Source organism: Cebidichthys violaceus, unplaced genomic scaffold, assembly GCF_023349555.1.
Source record: "Cebidichthys violaceus isolate CVI_PGR_0920_01 unplaced genomic scaffold, fCebVio1.0.p SCAF_3, whole genome shotgun sequence".
Lineage (NCBI taxonomy): Eukaryota > Metazoa > Chordata > Actinopteri > Perciformes > Stichaeidae > Cebidichthys > Cebidichthys violaceus.
The window spans coordinates 9,338,856-9,358,514 of record NW_027176483.1 but is presented as its reverse complement, the minus strand read 5'-3'; the positions used below and the strand labels follow the sequence as shown (position 1 = coordinate 9,358,514).

Genomic DNA, 19,659 nt, shown 5'->3' with positions numbered 1-19,659 from the left:
AGCTTTGCAGAAACCGGTAATGATACAAATATTACACATTTTATTTTTATAAAACACAAATTATAAACATAGTTCAAATCAAAATGTGTGAACCAATATACAATATTTTACAAAAATGGTCCATTCAGTATTCTTGTTCAGTCTGGACATATTTCAACCAATTATTATAGCTAATGTGGTAGAAAAATACAACTAATTATCAGTCAATACAAATGACAACATTCATATTAAAGATGTAAAGACTTTTTAACAGCATGATTTATATCTGGCTGTCAATCAGACATCAAGGTCTGACTTTACTGTCCACTCTTCATTGTAGTGCATTCATCCTAGTCTGGGCTTGTTTGAGCTCTGTAGAGACACACAGAGGAAAAGATTCATCACAAAATAATTCTGGCTAATAAAACTGTTTGAAAATGGACGTACTTCGAGAAAATAACTACAATTTGACATGATGCGGAACTAACCTGCAAGCAAGACTCTGAACTTGTCTGCAGAAACCGAAACAACAGTTGTCTCTGCTGAGCCTGACTCTGCTCCTTGTGTCTGCAGTTTTAGCTGAATAATTGGTTCATTCACCTCCCTCAGCTCACTGGAGCTCAGAGTGTAGTCGACGCGCCAGGACACGGCCTCCAGTCGGCCCACTGAAATTCATTACAGGTCAGAATTGATGCCAATCTCTCAGTCAGCAACCTCACAGAGAACAGCTCTCATCATCAGTTATTTTTGTCTTCCTCTTTTAAAAAAGGACAAGACAATCAGAATTACTTACATCTCAGACTTGTCTCTCTTAGTTTGCCTTGCAGCATGGAGTGCTTGTCTTCATATGATTTGCAGAGACCCGTCGTGTGTTCTAAAATAATGAATTTGTGTGAAATTAATAGTAAAGTCAAGATATATTTTAAGTGCATAATCACATTCAAGCCTTTTCACACATTATTAGCAGAAGTACTGTGCCAGCACAGTTAATACAGAAGTAACCGATCAATTAAAGCAAAAAGTAAAACTGTTAATATCTATAAAATAAAGTGGATCACAACATTTGAAAAAGACCATCTCAAGCAGCTGGAGAGTCAATTGTGATTGTTTTGTTGCTGACTGCAATGTTTTATCATATTTATCATATTTAGTTCCACAATACCCAACTATGCAAAGCAACATGCTTCACTAATGACATTATAGGCTGTGATCGTGGACCTGTATGTTTGTAGAAGTGCAAATCTGCACATCTTACGAATATATAACTCTGTATTCAGGAGTCCTTGGTTGTGTAGGAGCCCAAAGGGCTCCACTTAATGTAAACATTACCCCTGAAATAAAACAACCCTAAACAACCAGCCATTGTTAGTCTTGGCACAAAAAAGAAAGTACGGAAAGCGGTCTGTCCATGTGTGACAACAGATTATGAGAAATAATCATAATTTGTATACCAATCATGGGGAACCACAGTGGACTTACCTTTAGGCAGACCGAGCTGCTGCAGCTCACTGGACAGGGACTCACTGTCAACATCATGCTTCGCTGCACTGGAGAAAATGAAGCGGAGCACTGCTACACTAGCTTTGATGTCTCCGCTCTCTGCAAGACGGATTGATGTCATGAATGAACATTTAATAAAATGCAATGCACGTATGATAGATTCATAGGCTTATGTGTTAAGTATATGAGTTATATTTAATTGCCAGCAGCAATTCTCTAGAAATACTTCTGTACTTTAAATGAAGACATATTTGTAATGGAGTATTTCTATACAGTAGTGCTTGTACATTAACCTTCAATTAGTAAAAGATCTGCAGTATGAGGGAGACTTACCAAACTTTGCATCTGCAGTAAGCTTTGTAACCTTATCATACTAAAAAGGAGGGAAGATAGCTCGTATCAGTGAGTGAGTTGTGAATATAACGTGAGGTAAATGGTTATGTGGAAATATGTTAAAATGCTTACATCAATGCCATCCCCGAGCAAATCCTTCAGCACTTGAGCACAGAGTAGTTTCATTTTGACACTTGACTGTTATGTTAGAAAGGCAGAAGACACAAGTATCAGTATTAAAAACAAAACACACCATAAACTGAACCTGAAAATCGCAATATTGACTCTTATAAGTACTCACAATCTTGGCTAACGTGCTTATTTCGGCCAGTACCCAGTCTGGACAGTCCAAATCTCCACAGAAACGAAACCGCTACAACAAACAAGACATCACATGCATATTGTTTACGGTGCTGTAACACAAGTCAGTCCTTAAGCACGGTAACAGGAGCATTTAACAGTTACATCGACGTTAGATATCCATCAGTGAAAGTTAGTAACTAGCTTAGCCTGCTAACGTTAGCTTCCTAAAAAGCCGGGTCTAAAAACCGATAACGTTGAAGTTAACAATCAATGTTACCTAAAACATTTATAAATCATGCAACTAACATGTCTTGGAAAAACCGGCTTCTAAATAAGTCAACTAATGTTAAAGAATACGACTATTGGACGTGTTTACCATGGCTGTCAGTGGTCAGTCAGCTGAGCAGCAGAACACGGAAGAACTGAACCGGAAGTACGTTCTGCTTCCTCACATCTGATTGGACGACAGTGGGCTCCTTCAGACACACAGTTGATGGTCCTGATGTTGGATCTCGGGCATTTCTTGTTCATTACAAATACCAATTGTATTGTATCATATGAATTGTTGATCGTACCTGCATGGTTCAGCTCCCAGATCTAGTTTTAAATAAAATAAATTGGTTAATCCAATCCAATTAAGTTTTTAGGAATTTGTTGTAAGACAAACCTGAGCAAAAGCAAGTTAGATTTACAATTCTGGACAAGTTCAGTTAGAAGAGCCTTTCCACCGTACAAAGAGACCCATGAAGGAGTTTATATGGACTGAGAAAGAAAGAGAATGTATAGCACCTGCAACTTTTTGTTGATGTTTGACATGGGGAGGGAATGCTATGCACAGTGGAAAAGAAAATGTATCTGTCAGTGTGGTATGTTTCAGATCAGATGACTTGGTAGATCCAGTAAACAGAGTCTGATTTCCATGGCAGGAAGGGTTCCCTGCCATTTGCACATTCAAACTGAATAATAAATAGTTACGGTAATGCCACTTACATCAGAGCTGGACCAACATAAACTACTCAGTCTGCAACTACCTGCTCTTTATGTCAAGGGAGCAGTCAGATATTATTTCAGTCTCATCAATATGTTTCTTTTTTGGGGGCTGTGGTTCTTAAAGTTGCAGATTTGCATTTAGATGGGAAATGCGTTCATCTTTGTCTCTCGTTTTAATTGTAGTTTGTCTCTCTCCCTCAATATAGCCTACATCACTCATTTTTCTCAAATAACTTCCACAATAGACTATTTGAAATATAGTTCAACAACTATTAGTGCCCTGCAGGTACTGCGTCTAATTTACATGATGGCATTTTTTTGTGAATTATGAACTGTCTATTTTAACAGTATTAAATTATATCATACATTAATGACAACGTATAAGTCTGTTTTTCTTCTGCTTGTTAACATATTTGTTCTATGTAATGCATCTACACCGATAATTTCATGACGATAATACACATCAGTCGACACCCAACCCGCCCACCACCGTATGTCACAGCCGTTGCAGTCGGGAGGTGGAACGAGCGGGTAGACCCACAGAGGTTATTAGCTTCAGCTCCCTGCTGGTGAGCGAGAGGGCACCTGTCTCTTTTCTCAGGTCGTCATTGTGCAAACAGACTGATGGATTGAGGACGGAATACAGAAATAATTATGTTAACCATCTAAGGCGCAAAATGTTGCGATTTGTTTTCAGTTATATTTGGCTTGCTGGGGATTTTCAACTCGTCCTTACTTCATCACCGACTCTTGGATCTAAAAATAATCCCAGACTTCTAAGCGAAGGTAACGTTCACGTTTCGCTTTTTCACCGCTACGAATGCAATGTTTCAGATGTAATCAGGAAAACCAATGTCAGTCACCAAATTAGTGTAGATGGTTAGAAGAGTCGGATACAAAGTTAATCCTCAAATCCTTCTTAAACCCGCTAAGAGTAAGATTTAGTTCAGTTTAGATAACCCAATTTTACTCTCCAAAGGGAATGACCAGATGAGACGCGAGTAGGTAACTTTTGATGTCAGTGCACGACGATACAATTATTAATATGGTTCAGTCTGAACTTCACATCCCTCCATGTGAAAGGCTGTATGTAAAATATGATGATGTGATGCTTTACTCCCTCAGATATAAACAGTGGTGGATTTGAATACCAAGTCTATCAGAATCACAGCGTGTTCTTCTATCATGAGGACTCTGAGCAGATGTATGTAGGAGGGACAGATTTTGTGCTGAAACTTGATGTGGATGACTATCATGTTATAGAGGTGGGTGTGTCTGAACTTCTATATTTTGAATTGATCTGTTTATTTAGTTTATTTTATCACCTGCAGTACATTTACTTCCTGTATACTCTTCTTCTAATGTCTTATTGATGGGCTCTCAGCCTGATCTCTGTGTGGGTGGTTAGTGACGGTGACGGTGGAGTTTGTGATGCAGCTGAGGACATAATTAGGTGCTTTAGCAGATGGTTGTCACAGACCCATTGTTACAGGAGTCTGTCTGGCAGCGCACACTGAGAAATATATCCTTTCAAAGCCAGCTATAACATGCAGCTTTAAGGCAGAAGCAGCTGCTGCTGGTTGACACAAACAGACCCTGATGACATATAAAAGTGGGCTGATGGTTGTTGAATGTTTTTCAAAAAACTAAAGCAAAAGTGGTTTGTTTCTGACCGTAACACAGACATATCTCCATTTTACACTAATTGATTTGTGCCAGAAGCAGCTGAAGCTACAAAGGAAGTAGACATTATTTGGATTGATTTTAGCCAGAGAAAGCATACATAAGAAAGAAAACATAACTTGTTTCAGATTTTTGGTTTTTATCCATCATCCAGCTATTTCAGACATGGTGCTTTAAGTGCAACTGTCATGCTTTAATAATAAGTGATACAGTGATGTTTGAAATGTAAATTTTCTTTTCATAATGTCTCATTTAAAACTATCCTTAAGTGAAAACTTTGTGAATTTGTTCATCAATATGTTCCCCCTGCAGAAATTTCCTTTGAAAACCCTGGGGCAACAACAGTGCCAAGAGGTCAGTAAATAGAGATTTATGTGATCAGAAACGACTGCTCAAAGAATTTGCTAAATACAAGATTTTTGAAATGAAAAGCATATTTAGTTCTGTGTGATGACTTGATATTAATAGTTTCTGTTTTTGTAGGGCCAATGTGAAAATGTCATCACTGTGATTGAGAAGTTTCAAGACAGCCTGTTTGTCTGTGGAACAAATGGACACAGACCACAGTGTTGGAAGCTTGTGAGTGTTTGCATGAATCACATATGTTCCAGTTAATGTCACTTCTGTCTGTCATACTCCAGTTATAGTTTCTGGTTAACTTTACTGGCAACAGGAGGGCCAAGCTAATTAAAGCATGGAGCTTTTATTGTGTAACATCTATGGTTCCCATTCAACTTTAATTAGCACCCTGTCTGTGGTTTTAGTAGGGTGTTGGGTGGCTGGTGTCTCGATATATTACACCATCACAACTAACTATGACAACATTCTTTTGACTTTCTTTGGTTCTACAGTTTTCTTCAGTAAAAAACCACTCTAATGAAATAGTGGAGAGTTATGAGGGGACGGGCATCTCTCCATTTGTTTACACCCATAACTCTGTATCCCTCACAGCAGGTATGTTGAATACAGCAACTTGCACAGCCATATATTAGCCCATGTTTTATAAGGTTTAAACATGTGACTGGGGGCTACAAACTTATGTAACCGCATTGAGTCATGTGTGATAGCAGAGTTGGCAAACCAGTGCACTTTCACTTAACTATACTCAATAATTGAACATCTTTGCTCATTTTCACATGATGTCTCTCTGCTATTCTTAGAGGGGGAGCTATATTCAGCGGCGCCTTTGGATACTGATGGAAGTTCATTACAGTTCAGAAGAAAAGCTGGCAGCAGAACTAATGTCTGGATGTATGACAACTGGGTCTCAGGTGGGTTAATGACTGAAGTTTATTTATAACGTAGATTAAATATAAGCTCCCACACTCAGGGAAAATCAGCAAGAATTAATATTCCTTCATACTGCACCTGAATAGTATCAGTTTGTCCTGAAACTGTTCAGTCTTTATTCCCACTCTTCAGTGCCTTCTCATTATCTCTTGTTTTGGTCTCACATGCCAAGCTTTGTCATTAGATATTATCTGCTGGCACGGCACTTTAGGCCTGCTGTAAACAGTGAAGCAGTTTGGTAAACATGTCCTCCTCTCATAGAGCCCACGTTCATCTCTGCCTCCTGGGTGAAGCAGAGGGAAGACCCTGACAACGAAAAAATCTACATCTTTTTCCGTGAAAGGAACTCCGATCAGAATCCGGAGGCTGAACCCTGGATATCGAGGGTTGCCAGAGTTTGTAAGGTATGCTGGACACTGAAGTGGAGAAAGCTTATAAGTGAAGCTCTCATCTCTCACTAGAATGGTTCAGCAAATTACCCAAATTCTCTTCAGTCCTATCTATGCTAGTATTTCTATTCAAAACCAGACTTAGTATTGATTGCGTCAATATTAGGTATCAGTCCACCCAGCCTTAGTTCAAGCTGCTTTGGTCTGGTAGGATGAAAAGACAAGCATGGCCTTTGTGGGGCGCTAGCAGGGCTTTAATGCTAAGAATATGAAATATTGATGAGGCCGTGTAATATGATCGAAAGCACTAGAAGATTATTTTTGTCAATCGTTCCCAAGGTCAAGGATAAACTTTGACTTTACATATGAATGGAAAAGGATCATTCACATGGTGTGTTTTAATGTAGTGCATAAATCTATATTTTGCAAGATATGCCCACAAGCATAATCACTTTCTTCTTCTAGTTTCTATTAGAATAAACAGACACTGAATTGTTGGCGACTTCAGCAGAGTTTAATGTCAGTGTTCTAGTGTTGGCTGTGTCTCCAACAGTAACCCCTCCTGAATTGGCCCAATAAAGGAGTAGAAAGGCCGCTGTCTGTCAGATCAGTTTGTTTGATGTTGAACGGTTAAGGTCAGCCACTATTTACAGTAGTTTTATGAGGAGAGTATGACGTACTGATATGCTCATATTGAAAGCTCAGGCTGTCAATTGATAACCTGGTAGGAAATGAAATGCTTACTTTAAAAAAACAAAGGGAGAAAGCAGAGTGATATCCTGCGGTACGTGAATACAATGCCAGTCTTTGACAAAGGCATACACATGATTAATGCATTCTGTCTCATTTCCACTATACCTGCACAAACAAATCAGATTTCTTCTATCTCAATATACTAACGCGGCGTGCTATTATTGTGGTGAAATACAATCTTTTCAACACCCTTGTTATTGATATTTGTGCAAAACAAGACTTGCCCAAACAGCGGTTAGGTGTTTCATTCCAGGTATCATGGTCCAAGTAAAGACAGTCCTATCAAATAACAATTAGTTGATGAATTTTAGTCTGGAAGAAAAGTGAAAGAGCGTCTTCCTGGTATCATTTATTATGCAGGTAGATGAAGGTGGATCAAAACGATTCTTCCAGAACATGTGGACATCTTTCCTCAAGGCCCGGCTTGTCTGCGGGATTCCAGAAGAGTCGCTCTATTTCAACCGTCTCCAAGACATTTATGTGATGCATGCTGAGGATTGGAGAGACACCCGAGTCTACGCCCTTTTCACGCTTTTCACAAGCAGCTGGTTAGACACTTTCCCTTCCTTTATTATCAGCAACTAAGCAACAACACAAGCAACATGCTGACAGGGCAACACAAAATAGCTGTCACTTCAACAAAACTAATCCTGGCCTCTCTGTCTCTTTGTCTGTCTGTCTCTTTGTCTGTCTATCTGTCTGTCTATTTATCAAAAACAATGGACTAAATCCAAATCTGCTCCATGGGTAACCTGATTTACTATTTCTACCCTCTTATGCGAGGGTCCATTCATCGTGATTAGTCACATAAGATGAGTGCTCAGTTTAGTCTCACATTAGAAGCAATTTAGTATTGCACTTCGTAAAGTAGGGTGACTCACAAAAGAGATATATTTATATTTTAAAAAGATGGTCAAAATAAATTGATGGAGGCTTGAATAAAGGTTTGAACGAGTTTGAATGAAAGATCTTCTGCTAAAAGACAAACAGCATCAGGCAATGGGACAAAATCATAACCCTGACCACCACCACTGAAATACAGATAACAACTGTAATTTGTATCCTAACTTCGGTTATCTTATTGCTCTTCTAGGAACTCCACAGCAGTGTGCATCTATTCAATAGGAATGATTGAGGAAATATTTGAGAACTCGACTTTCAAAGGCTACAACAAAGACGTCCCAAAACCAAGGCCAGGAACGGTAACCATTTGTTTTGTTGCTATGTTGATGTGCAGAGACAGAATACTTACTCTAAGGGTTTGATTTGTGTTATAGGCGTATAGGCCTGTCAGATGTTCCAGACCATAATTTAAAAAAACAAACACACAAGCACGTTACATAAATGGGTGGGAACGTGGAAAATGTGTGTCTGTAATACTTATCCCCATCAAATGTGGTTCAGTGTTTCCATCTGTAGATTGAGATTGTAGTTTTTTACATGACGTCTATTTAAGTTCAATCCTGTAGTTGAGGAACTAAAGGGGCCCCACAAACATGGATACATTTCAGAATTTCCTCTCGTGGTTCGTGGAGGTTGACTTGTTGCTATGTTTTGTAAAGAAAACCCTGTGCCTTCCAACTATTCAGTTTATAGCTTGAGCAAATGTTTGTCTTATTTACTTTTATACAACTTCGGATGCCTTCTGTTTTGTATACGTTAAGGGTTGCTTAACCTGAGTGTCCTACAAACATTCAGTTCACGTTCCCTCTTCCTACAGTATACAAACTACTTATGAATGAAAAAACAACAGCTTTGTGTCCATCTATTTTTCAGTGTGTAAAAAACAGCAGGACCCTGCCACTGGCCACTGTCAATATGGTGAAGGATTACCCAGAAATGACTGACTGGGTTCACTCCGTGCATTATAAAGCTCCATTTTATATAAGCAGCAACAACTACACCAAGATAGCTGTGGACCGCGTCCAGGCAGCAGACCAGCGCATGTATAATGTTCTGCTTCTGGCTACTGGTATGTTGAGGTTGGGAGGAAATACTATGTACCTGGTTTTCCGTACTTTGTTTAGCTATTCATGCCTTGTGTGTTTTCCTGTTGATCTGTATTGTAATCATGGACTGTCTGTAATCTCTGCGAGGAACAATGGGCTAAAAATACAGTATCACTCCCAAAATAACAACGCTACAAAATGCTGTTTGTGTGAACAGATTCAGGGACAATCCATAAAGTCTTGGAGTCCGGGTCAGAACCTTTCATCATCTCTGAAACACAACTCCCCAGCTATTCAACCATAAAGTCAATGAAGCTTGTCTCCAATAAGGTATTTATAATACATTTTTAAATGTCAACGCATTGCGCTGCAAGGTGTTGTCTGTTGTGTTTTTGTCAACCCATTGGAGACATTTTATTTCTCACATTTTTATTTTTTTTATGCTGCAGTAATCAATATTATATACTAACTTGATGAAATGATTATGTGTCATATGGAAGGGATCGCTTGTAATACAAAAGAATAATTGTAGTTTGACTTTACACATTCCCTCAGCTCTACAGAGCATTTCAATATCTTCAATTTCAATGTTTTGGTTTGCCGGTCTGCAACTTGACTGTTTTAGTTCAGTCTTCCGGCTTCCATCAACCCAAAGGGCCCACAAATCTATCAATGCTTGGTCTATCAATGGTTTGAAGTGAAATTATTTTTGTGTCTCCCTCTGCACAGAAAAAGTTAGTGGTGGGTTTTCCAGAGAAAATTTCTATCATGGACCTCCAGAGGTGTCAGGAGTACAACAAGTCCTGTGCAGATTGTGTTCTGGCTCGGGACCCGTACTGTGCCTGGACAAAGTTTGGATGCACTCCGACTGTGGAGTGTGGAAGGTGTGGAAAGTGTTCATACTAACAACTAACAAGTTAACAACACTGAAATAACTGCTTTCTGCATGCTCATCTGAATATGACCTTTCTGTCAAATATAATAATAAAAGTTGATGCAAAGATTAATCAACTTTTTCCAACATAAAACAGATCACCAGGGCAACGTCAAAGTCACTCATCTCTCACAATGAAATGCACTAATTGGAACATGTGTTTTTTGTTTTTTTCAGTGACTGCATTCAAAATATCATTGATGGGAACATAAGTCTATGTCCTGCATCAGTAGAAGGTAGCTACAGATGAGACTGTTATTCATACAAACCTGCTTAGGACTTAAAAACTTTTGGTCACATCTCTATTTTGTCTTCTTTTTATTCTTGTAGAAGAAAAAATAGTAAACCGGACCAAACGGGAGACACCATCACCATCACCAGTGTATTTGAGGACAGCTCACTCGGTCCCCCTGAGTGTCCCTTTCTATCTGTCATGTCCTATAGACTCCTACCATGCTGTCTACACCTGGGAGCATGGAAGCCAGAGAAGCCCTTGTCTCCAAATGCAGTCTAACTGCCTGCACCTGATCCCTGCCATGGCACACAAGGACTATGGCGGCTACAAGTGTGTTTCCAAAGAGAAAGACTACACCAAAGTGGTGAAAACGTATCAGCTTACAGAGCAAATGATTCCAGATACAAATACAAACACTGAGAGGATCAATATCCTTTTAAAAATAAATTATGCATCAGCTGTCGTGCCGCAGAAGGCGTGGATCATCCTTGGACTTGCAGTGTGGGGGATTTTCGGATAGGATTTGCAAAAATGACTAACACTCCCTTCATTTTGAGAGCTTTTCAGTTGGTCCAGACCTCATGTATGAAAATGTGGCATAAATATCCTCAGGACCTTTGTCCTTGCTATTGCTCTCAGTCAGGACGCAGGCAGCATTAAAGGAAATCCACCAATAAAGGTGGCAACTCGCCAATTCAAGCAGGAATACTTCCTAGTGAACATAAAACCTTATTTGAGCATGCTGACATGTAGCTGTGTTTGGCAGAAAAGTTAGGTTTTCAAGTCTACAGGAACATGCTGTAGCCAAGTTTATTTTCCAAAGAGAAGCCAGAACAGGAAGAGGCTGGTGTGATGGAGGAAGAAAGCAGCCTAACCAGTCAGCAGCAGACAGAGCACTGCTTGAATGATCTGATGGGCCCTAACTGTGCCTCATAGTGTTTGTTTGGATCAGCTGATGATCAGTCAGTTCCATCCATGAACTACTGCAATGTTTCATTGAGTGAGCACTTTGTTCATTTCTTTTAAGACAAGGGAAAAAGGGAAAATGTAAGAAGTAATCTGAAGGAATTCCTTGGTTTAGTCCAAACCAAAGCACACCTTTTTAAAAAGTTGTGATCATGAGTGCAAAAGTTTCTGTTCAGAGAGCCACAGACAGCCCAGTACAAGCAAGTGGGTGTAGTAGTAGTGTGTGCACGTTGAGGTCAGAAAAAATTGTTGATATCAGAGTGTTTATGGAAGGGTGGAGGCAGCCAGGGACCCTCCCTGAGTTTCCCTGTTTTGTTCTGCCAGTGGTCAGCGAGGCATTTGGAAAATGTGCAATGAAAACTGTTTTGCCACAGAGCAGACAATGTCTGACTTTTAAAGAAATTGGTACCTTGTTAAATTTGCAAATTCCTTTTTGGCAAAACATTTTTTGAATTTCGCATGACACACAAAAACACATCGATATTAGCTGCAGTGTGAGCAATGGACATATTAGTCCCACTGTCCACTAGAACAGCTCTGAGATGGTGGTTGAAGGTGATCGTTTTGCATCTACACTGTGTGCACATATCTTATATTGAAGCTACTTTTCTATTCAGTTATTTATATAAAAGAGAGACTATGTAACTTTCGGCAATCTGTAACCATTGTAGCCCCAGTGCTAATAACGAGATAAATGCTAAAACATCAGCAAAAGTAGAGGAAAGTCAGAAAATCAGCTAAATAATAATCTATTATACTGTAGAGCAATTTAGTTTTAGCAACCGAAAGCTATACCAACAGCTCATATCAGACCAAGTAAGACTGTAGCAGCAAATCCAGAGTGTAATAAATTAAGTAGTGTCTTTCATTGCTTATGGATTCAATTTGTAAAAGGAAATCCTCCTTTGAACAGTTACAAAGTCTGAATTTTAACCAGAAATTATTCTTTAATATGTTTAAAAACTACTAAACTAAATTATTTATGATGTTAATAGTATTTTGGTACGATCTTTTGAGTTTCTCTCTGGAGATTTTTATACTTGCAAGCAATATGTGTCCTTATAATTTCAGAAATAGTATATTTTTGCATAATGTCAGCTTGAAAAGGCTACCTGAAGAATGTATGTGATTATTATTGATTTTCTGCTCATTGAAATAAAAAAGAATGGAGATGACATTGTTCACAAGGAGTTGTAGCCATACCTCTCTTAGATCCACTCGTAAGTGGTTTTGAGATAATAGTTTATTCTTCCCTAGTAGGTCATGCCTTTGTGACGTGACACATCCTGCATTCTTGTCAGATTTTCTTTCAGATTAGGTAATTGTAGTTTTGAAGCTTCGGTAGAATTCTCCTGCTGTTTATATTTCTGTCATCTCAGAGCTAGAATTAATCTAAATGACACATCTACATGGTACAGTCAAATCTGATTTCCATTTACAGATATTGAATACTTCTAAACTCTGCCACACCTGAAACAAAAATAAACTGCTGTGTTTTTTCTGTTACTGAGGCAAGAACAGAAAGGAGGGAGCACAATCATCTAGGCATGTTAGTTTTCATGTGACCAAACCCTGCTGTTATGTTGGGTGGTTGTCCTTAGTTTAAAAAAATAAAATATGTTTTCTTTCAACACTACAATGACTTCACATGGAACATATGAAGTGAAATAAAATGTGTGGGATTAGGCTTCACCAATGCCATAAATTATGTCAGTTGTTTTCATCTGAGGTTACAACACAGACTTTTGACAGTTGAGAAAGAGACTGTTGCTTTGTTTTCAGTGGTGTAGGACACAACATACAGATGACTCCCCTAGTTCATGTGTCTTGCTGGCAGGTCACTTTAATGAAGATCAGGGAGTATCTGTCTTAAGCCGGAGCTGACCCGACACCTGACCTGACAGCTCAGTGCCGCCTGCGGTTAAGAGTCTATCTGACCTATAGGCTGCTGAGAACCTTACTCATATAGTTAGGGTGGAGATGTAAAATGTGTTTTCATGTATCTGTGGTGTCTACATGAGTCATTGTTTGAGCCACCCTGTTTTATTCAATTCAGACCCTCTCTGCTCAAACTGGAGGCAACATAGCTTACTGTAGCATCACCAATGTGGTTTTATGTAAGCCTACTTTAAGAATCACTTACAGTATTAAGAACTCTAAACTGTAAACAGCCCCTCTGAGTCTGGATTGTTCCACACTGCAGTCTCAACTGTGAGATACGGTGACCGTGAGCTTCTAGTGTTTCTGCTATGATCTGATATGAGCCCAAATAGACCTTGAGCCCCAGAGGACCTGGACCACAACATCCCCATGTTTTCCTGCTGTGCCTCAGGAAAAGGAAAGTAATTGCCCACCAAAGATAAGGAAATCTTGGAACAGAAACAAACAAGAACAAAACTTTTTTTTTAAGCAAGGACACTTAAATAATGGTTCATGACTGTAACCTGGAAGCTGGTTTAGAAACAAACTGTACTTTGTACAGAAAATGAACATTATCCAAAATATGTTCACTATTTCTAAGAAAAAACTGTATGATTTATTTACAGGGTTGTTATTTGTGCAATTATTATGCAGATTATGTCTGTAATTACAACATTCTGACATTAGAGGTGACTGTTGTCAAACAGGAGTGGCATGTTTACAGGAATTATTCAGATTCTGCCTGTAGTTGCAGCCTTTTGACAGGAGAGGTCACTATTGTTTAACATGTCTGAATAACTATAAAAACCGTCTCACCCTAAACTGAAACTAAACCTAACCCTTTTTCCAAATCTGTCCTAAAATAGTCCCTAGCCCATTTATACATTGAAGCTGTTGTAGCTTTCCATACTCATTTCTCCCTTTCTGTTACAGAGTCCATTAAGTTAATGTGAGGCTTCAGATAAACAAATCAAGAGACCGATTTCAAATTCACCACAAGTCACTTGGCGTGTGTGGTTTCTAGAATATCAGAGAACAACACAAATATCACAATAATTCACTACAATACACTGTAACACAGAACGCAGTCAAAGTTACACTGAAAGTCCTATGGAACTTTACATAGATCAATACCGCATCAGATATACTGATCTAATTAATCTAAAAATAAAAAGAATGTCAGCCTGTAGTAAGTCAAACAGTAGTAAGTCAAACATTAAGGACAAAATCATGTCAGAAGGCAGAGGTTGAGTCTTTAGATCCGTCACTAATTTGATATTGTATAATATTACACATTTAGCATTGTTGTGGCCAAGTGGTTTGTTGTTTGAACTGATACTGCATTCACACTGAGTTCACACTGCATTACACCAGACGATGGCAGTATTTGAGCAGGAAATAAGTCTCCTCAGACAGTAACACTAATCCATATGACTCAAACATTTAAGGAACAATTAAGACTTATAATGTTCATTCAAAAATAACAAGCTTAAAGTCATAGGCGACGACATACATCCAAAACAAACCAGTGGATTAATCAGCGCGATTGAGAACTATTTCCGATTAAAAAGATTAAGAATTGCACATTCGTGATTTACCTTAAAGATGTTTCTAATCTATTAGCTTTCTATGGCACTTCCGGTTGTAACACAATCACTAAAGTTTACATATCAATGTTGGCGTCACGTCACATAACATGATGAAAAGCCATCAAATGATCTGCATCTGTTGTGAGTCAAGATTTTGTGACTTATCTCACTGGACTCCTCTGAATTCAGCCTCTTGTCTGTGTATTTGCTTGTTTTTTGTTTTTGTCGTTTAATATTAAATTGTAATTAATTTAATGCAGCAGTGAAGGGAATTGTGTCTTTAGCCATAGTGCTCGCAGCACAACTTAACTTAAAACCTGTCAGTGTGTTTGGAAACTGTCGTCTGTGCTTCAATTAAAGACAATAGGCTGCAGCCAACCCGAATGAGGTCAAAGATTAGGCTTGGGTCGGGGTAATAAATTAAACATCGGATCCTAAATTATTAATTTTCTTTGAGGATGGAGGACCCGGAGCATCTGTATCTTTAATAGTGAGGACAGAGATGGGAGAGGCTGCGCGTTCACGGCCCATTTTCTCGCTCCGTGGCGTCGGGAACGCGCAGTGAATCCCACACTAGCTGGAGAGGAAAAAAGCGCCGTCGGACGTCAACAGCGACTCACCGGGAAAAAAATGTTCCCTCCACCGCCCTTCATCAACGCTGTCGACGTCTGCAAAAGTCATGTGAAAGGATCCACTACATATGAGGACTCGAGTTTTTTCGGCCATTAAACTTGTTTAAGAGGATTGTAAACTCCGGGAAGTGATTGATAAGACACAGGAACTGAAGTTAAGATTGGAAAGGTAAGATGATTCAGTAGTTCATGGGGCAGTTACTATCGGTAAAGGATGAAAAAAGAACCATCCAGATCTAAGCTAATGTGGAAAACATCGCCCTGTGGGTTAATTGTAACTGATAAATCACAAGGGCATATATGTGCAAAATCTACCTCTATGTAAACTGACATTGGAAATTATGCTATTCTCTTGGTAAAAGTGAAATGTTTTCATTTAACTGCAAAAATCAAAGGTTTTATCACCAAAAAAGCGTGTTTGTCCGCACAGTATTGTGGAGACGCGCTCAGAGCAGGAGAGACCACATGACCCTGAAATTGCTGCAAATATGACACTCAGCATATGTGCATTTATGCTTTTCTAACGTGCTCGGACTTCCAGAAATGTCTTTTTAGTGCAGTACATTGGTTAAAGTACCATGTGAAACAACAGGAAACTTTGCTATGTTATGCGTTGAATCATATTTTATGACATCAGTATTCATGTAGGGTTGTTTTTGTTTTCTGTTTATTTCATTTTACGAGTTTGTATTGCAATTCTGAGCTGCATTACAGTGCTTTGATTCCCCTTTAAAAACAACCTACTCAATAAAACATATTTGAGTGGATATGGAATGTAAAAGCTTCCACAGTGCGTTTCCGCTGCTGTCATTGATGTTATTTTATTGTCTGGTTAAAATTTGACCTTCCGTTAATGTCTGATAATTGATGCTTGCAGGTGCAGAAAATGGCGAGACGGCTCCTGCAGCTCCTTGCCTTGTGGACAACTGTGGTTGGCAATGTGCAGTGCTGTCCAGAGCTCTGCAGCTGCCAGGATAAATTTGCCCACCAGTTTGCTGACTGTGCTTACAAAGACCTGCTGGTGGTACCAGTGGGTCTCCCCACCAATGTTACCACCGTGAGCCTTTCTGCCAACAAGATCAAATTACTGAAAAGTAAAAGCTTCATCAATATCACACAGGTCACCTCTCTCTGGCTGGCCCACAATGAGATAGTTACAATAGAAACCGATTCCTTGGCCCCCCTGATCCAGCTACGCAACCTGGACATCAGCTACAACAAAATCGTGAACTTTCCCTGGGAGGATCTGCACAACCTCACAGCCCTGCAGCTTCTGAAAATGAACAACAATGAGATGGTGAACCTTCCAAAGGACGCCTTTTCCACTCTCAAAGACCTACGGTCGCTGCGCATCAACAACAACAAGTTTATCACCATTGTGCAGGGTACCTTCAGTGCTCTCTCCTCCATGTCTCACCTACAGATTTTTAACAACCCCTTCACATGCTCCTGCAGCCTGGAGTGGCTGAGGGATTGGATCACGACAACTAAGATTTCCATCCCCGAGCCAAAATCAATTGTATGTGAGGCCCCTGAACACCTGAAGGGTACAATGGTGACGTTGATTCCCAAACTGGACTGTACGGCCCCTACTGTCACAATAACCTCCCAGCCCAACATTGAGAACACAGAGCTCTACGAGGGATTCATGGTCATCTTAAATTGTGAGACAAAAGGGAGCCCCACACCACAGGTCAGCTGGGAGGTGACTGCAGGAAATCAGAATTTGTTGTTCCCCTTGCCCTCCACTGGAGAGATTAATGACGTGCCAATCAATGATAAAACAACCAACAATCGATTCCTCGTCTTTAGAAACGGCTCTCTCATTGTCCCACGGATGAGTAAAAAGGAAGATGGAAATTACAGCTGCTCTGCGGTGAATGAATTAGGTAGGGCAGAGAGCAGTGTTAAAGTGGTTATGGCAGTCACCCAAAAACATGGCAGCGACTCAAAGCCTGATTCTGCACTGGACAAGATCCGTCCATCTGTTAAAAAGCCTGCAGAGCCCAAGAGCTCCAAAAACAATGTGATCAATTGGACCAAGCCTGACGAAAAGACAAAGGGCAGCCCTGAAGGTTCATCAGACAAAAGTGCTGGGCAGGGCGGCAGCGTTTCAAAGGACCCCATCTTTGCGAGCAAGTGCGGCGTGAGAGAAAGCAGTGAATACATCTCCAACCACGCCTTCAACCTGAGCTTAGATGACCTGAAGCAGTACACGTTTGATTTTGGTGTTATTGCGTTAGAAGTGTCAGAGACGGAGGCCAAAGTGCAGCTGAATCCTTTGCAGCTTCCCAGCAGCAAATCTAACCTTCATGTGAGTCACACTGAAAACCAGGAAACAGTGAATAAAGAGGCTTTTGGTCTGGACCAGTCCTCATCCAGTAAAGCCACCTTGGACATGCTCTACCTCTGTGTAAATACAGGCAATGGACACTCCATGGTTCAGTGGTCCAATATAGAGGAGGGGGTCAACGCCTACCGCTTCCATGGTTTACACCCTGGCACCAATTACACACTTTGTCTCACCTATGGGGGGCAGGACTGCCAAGTCCAAGTGGTCTTCACAACCAGGAAGAAGATCCCCTCCCTGCTTATCATCGTGGTTGTTAGCATTTTCCTACTGGGTCTGGCCACTGTTCCCTTACTGGGGGCCACCTGCTGCCATTTATTATACAAGTACCAAGGTAAGACCTACAAGCTGATCATGAAGGCTCAGAATCCAGATCAGCTGGAGAAACAGATGACAGGAGATTTTGATCCCAGGGCGTCTTTTGTGGAGTCAGAGAAAACCTTCGACCCCAGCGAGTTAGGCGAGGGGGAGGGAGAGGCCGATGGGGAGGAAGGAGACGGAGACGGGGAGACTGAGGGGAGCGTGGTGACAGAGTCCATCCCCGGATCCTCATCCAAAACCAACCAGGAGGAGTTTGAAGTGGGCTCGGAGTACAGTGACAGATTACCGCTGGGAGCGGAGGCAGTCAACATCTCGGAGGAGATCAACGGCAACTACAAGCAGCCAAGCCGCTGAGCTCCGCTGACGTCTGCGAGTATACTGTAAAATATTTTACTTTTAAGCAGCCTACATTTAAGCCGGTAACTTAACCACTATCACTTCACGTGAACAACGATGGCTTCTCATACAAAAAAGGTGGATCTTTTACTTTTTTTTACCTCAGAAAGTAGTCCGTCAATCACTTGAGATTGTGAATTAATTCATGTGACATTTGTAGTCTACTGTAAGGTTAAATTAAGCAACATACATTTACAATGCAAGCACAGATTTCTACAGTTTGTAAGACCTCAAAACTGACAAGAAAGCAGCAAAACGTTCCCTTTCTGTAGGCCAGACACGGTAGGGGCGCACATTGTGCAAACGGCGGCGCGCGGAGTTCAACGGAATGTTACGAAACTAAAGGCAAAAAAAAAAAAAACGATGATAAATTGTATTTACCGTTTTAGAGAGCAAAAAAACCAAGAACAAGTGCCATATTTTTTAAAAGCCATTTTAATTAAAGTGACATCAGCGACCAATTGCTCTGTCTTAGATGTGTGCGTCTGTGGATGAGAAAACAAATCTCTCACCGGCCTATTGCCATGTCCTCAGGTGCCGACACTTCGCCTCCTTTACTCGTCCACTCGCAGATTTGGATGCTGATATTTGATTAAGTGTTACTAGATGCAGATATTTGGTTTCAGTGCTGACCTGCCCGCTGTCCTGTGAGACCAACAAAAGGGAATTTTCACTTTCAACTGTGTTGTGCTTGACGAGAAATCCCAGGTAATTTACCCACAAAATGGTGTTTGACGTAATGTAAGGCTTTAAAAATGTGCGACTTTGACCTCTTAATTAACGGGTGCTTGCTTACTCTCGCTTTTTACAATGAACGTGTCCATGGCATGTCACGTAGCCTATTTCCTTGTGTGATTTTTATTAGTGTAGTCTAGAGGACTTTAGATGTTAATGTCAACCTGTGATGTAAAGCCATGTCAATTGAAATTATTATTTTTTATTTTTTTACGACGGTCAGTTTCTATGAAGCCTCAACAAAAGGGCGCACTGGGTGTCTGGCGGCTTCACTGTCTTGTAATTGGATGCATATAGTGAGTTTTTGTGAACTGTTGTAAAACCAAACGAAAAACAAAAGCGGTGACCTTTTAAGATTTTTTGATATCATTTTATGTAAATGGAATTAATAAAACATGAAACTTTACCGAAT

The 19,659-nt window shown here is 40.1% G+C and overlaps 3 protein-coding genes across 3 annotated transcripts; 2 read left to right on the top strand and 1 right to left on the bottom strand.

Moving 5' to 3' along the window:
• Nucleotides 1–17: 17 nt before the first annotated feature.
• On the bottom strand, nucleotides 18–2,582 carry commd4 (COMM domain containing 4). Its single transcript, XM_068722533.1, has 8 exons — nucleotides 2,492–2,582; nucleotides 2,114–2,185; nucleotides 1,945–2,010; nucleotides 1,813–1,852; nucleotides 1,459–1,578; nucleotides 773–853; nucleotides 468–644; nucleotides 18–351 (listed from the first exon to the last, which is right to left on the bottom strand). Exons 1-8 carry the CDS (start codon nucleotides 2,492–2,494, stop codon nucleotides 311–313), a joined length of 600 nt encoding a protein of 199 aa, XP_068578634.1. The 5' UTR covers nucleotides 2,495–2,582; the 3' UTR covers nucleotides 18–310.
• Nucleotides 2,583–3,636: 1,054 nt separating this feature from the next.
• On the top strand, nucleotides 3,637–12,479 carry sema7a (semaphorin 7A (JohnMiltonHagen blood group)). The gene is made up of 14 exons (XM_068723540.1): nucleotides 3,637–3,891; nucleotides 4,231–4,370; nucleotides 5,101–5,142; nucleotides 5,272–5,367; nucleotides 5,640–5,742; nucleotides 5,949–6,059; nucleotides 6,340–6,482; nucleotides 7,581–7,768; nucleotides 8,314–8,422; nucleotides 8,997–9,192; nucleotides 9,387–9,499; nucleotides 9,899–10,053; nucleotides 10,281–10,339; nucleotides 10,434–12,479. The coding sequence occupies exons 1-14, from the start codon at nucleotides 3,783–3,785 to the stop codon at nucleotides 10,856–10,858; spliced, it is 1,989 nt and encodes a 662-aa protein (XP_068579641.1). The 5' UTR covers nucleotides 3,637–3,782; the 3' UTR covers nucleotides 10,859–12,479.
• A 2,829-nt stretch (nucleotides 12,480–15,308) lies between these two features.
• On the top strand, nucleotides 15,309–19,658 carry islr2 (immunoglobulin superfamily containing leucine-rich repeat 2). Its single transcript, XM_068723638.1, has 2 exons — nucleotides 15,309–15,614; nucleotides 16,323–19,658. The coding sequence occupies exon 2, from the start codon at nucleotides 16,332–16,334 to the stop codon at nucleotides 18,468–18,470; it is 2,139 nt and encodes a 712-aa protein (XP_068579739.1). The 5' UTR covers nucleotides 15,309–15,614; nucleotides 16,323–16,331; the 3' UTR covers nucleotides 18,471–19,658.
• Nucleotide 19,659: the final 1 nt, after the last annotated feature.

Bases quoted from the DNA above. Each gene is read 5' to 3' on its own strand.
- islr2 (XM_068723638.1), top strand. From the start codon at position 16,332: ATGGCGAGACGGCTCCTGCAGCTCCTTGCCTTGTGGACAACTGTGGTT.
- commd4 (XM_068722533.1), bottom strand. The intron at 2,011-2,113 runs GTGAGTACTTAT...CTAACATAACAG, and splicing joins TAAGCACGTTAGCCAAGATT to TCAAGTGTCAAAATGAAACT. The intron at 1,853-1,944 runs GTAAGCATTTTA...CCTCCTTTTTAG, and splicing joins TGCTCGGGGATGGCATTGAT to TATGATAAGGTTACAAAGCT.
- sema7a (XM_068723540.1), top strand. From the start codon at position 3,783: ATGTTGCGATTTGTTTTCAGTTATATTTGGCTTGCTGGGGATTTTCAA. The intron at 4,371-5,100 runs GTGGGTGTGTCT...TTCCCCCTGCAG, and splicing joins ATGACTATCATGTTATAGAG to AAATTTCCTTTGAAAACCCT. The intron at 10,054-10,280 runs GTGTGGAAAGTG...TGTTTTTTTCAG, and splicing joins CCGACTGTGGAGTGTGGAAG to TGACTGCATTCAAAATATCA.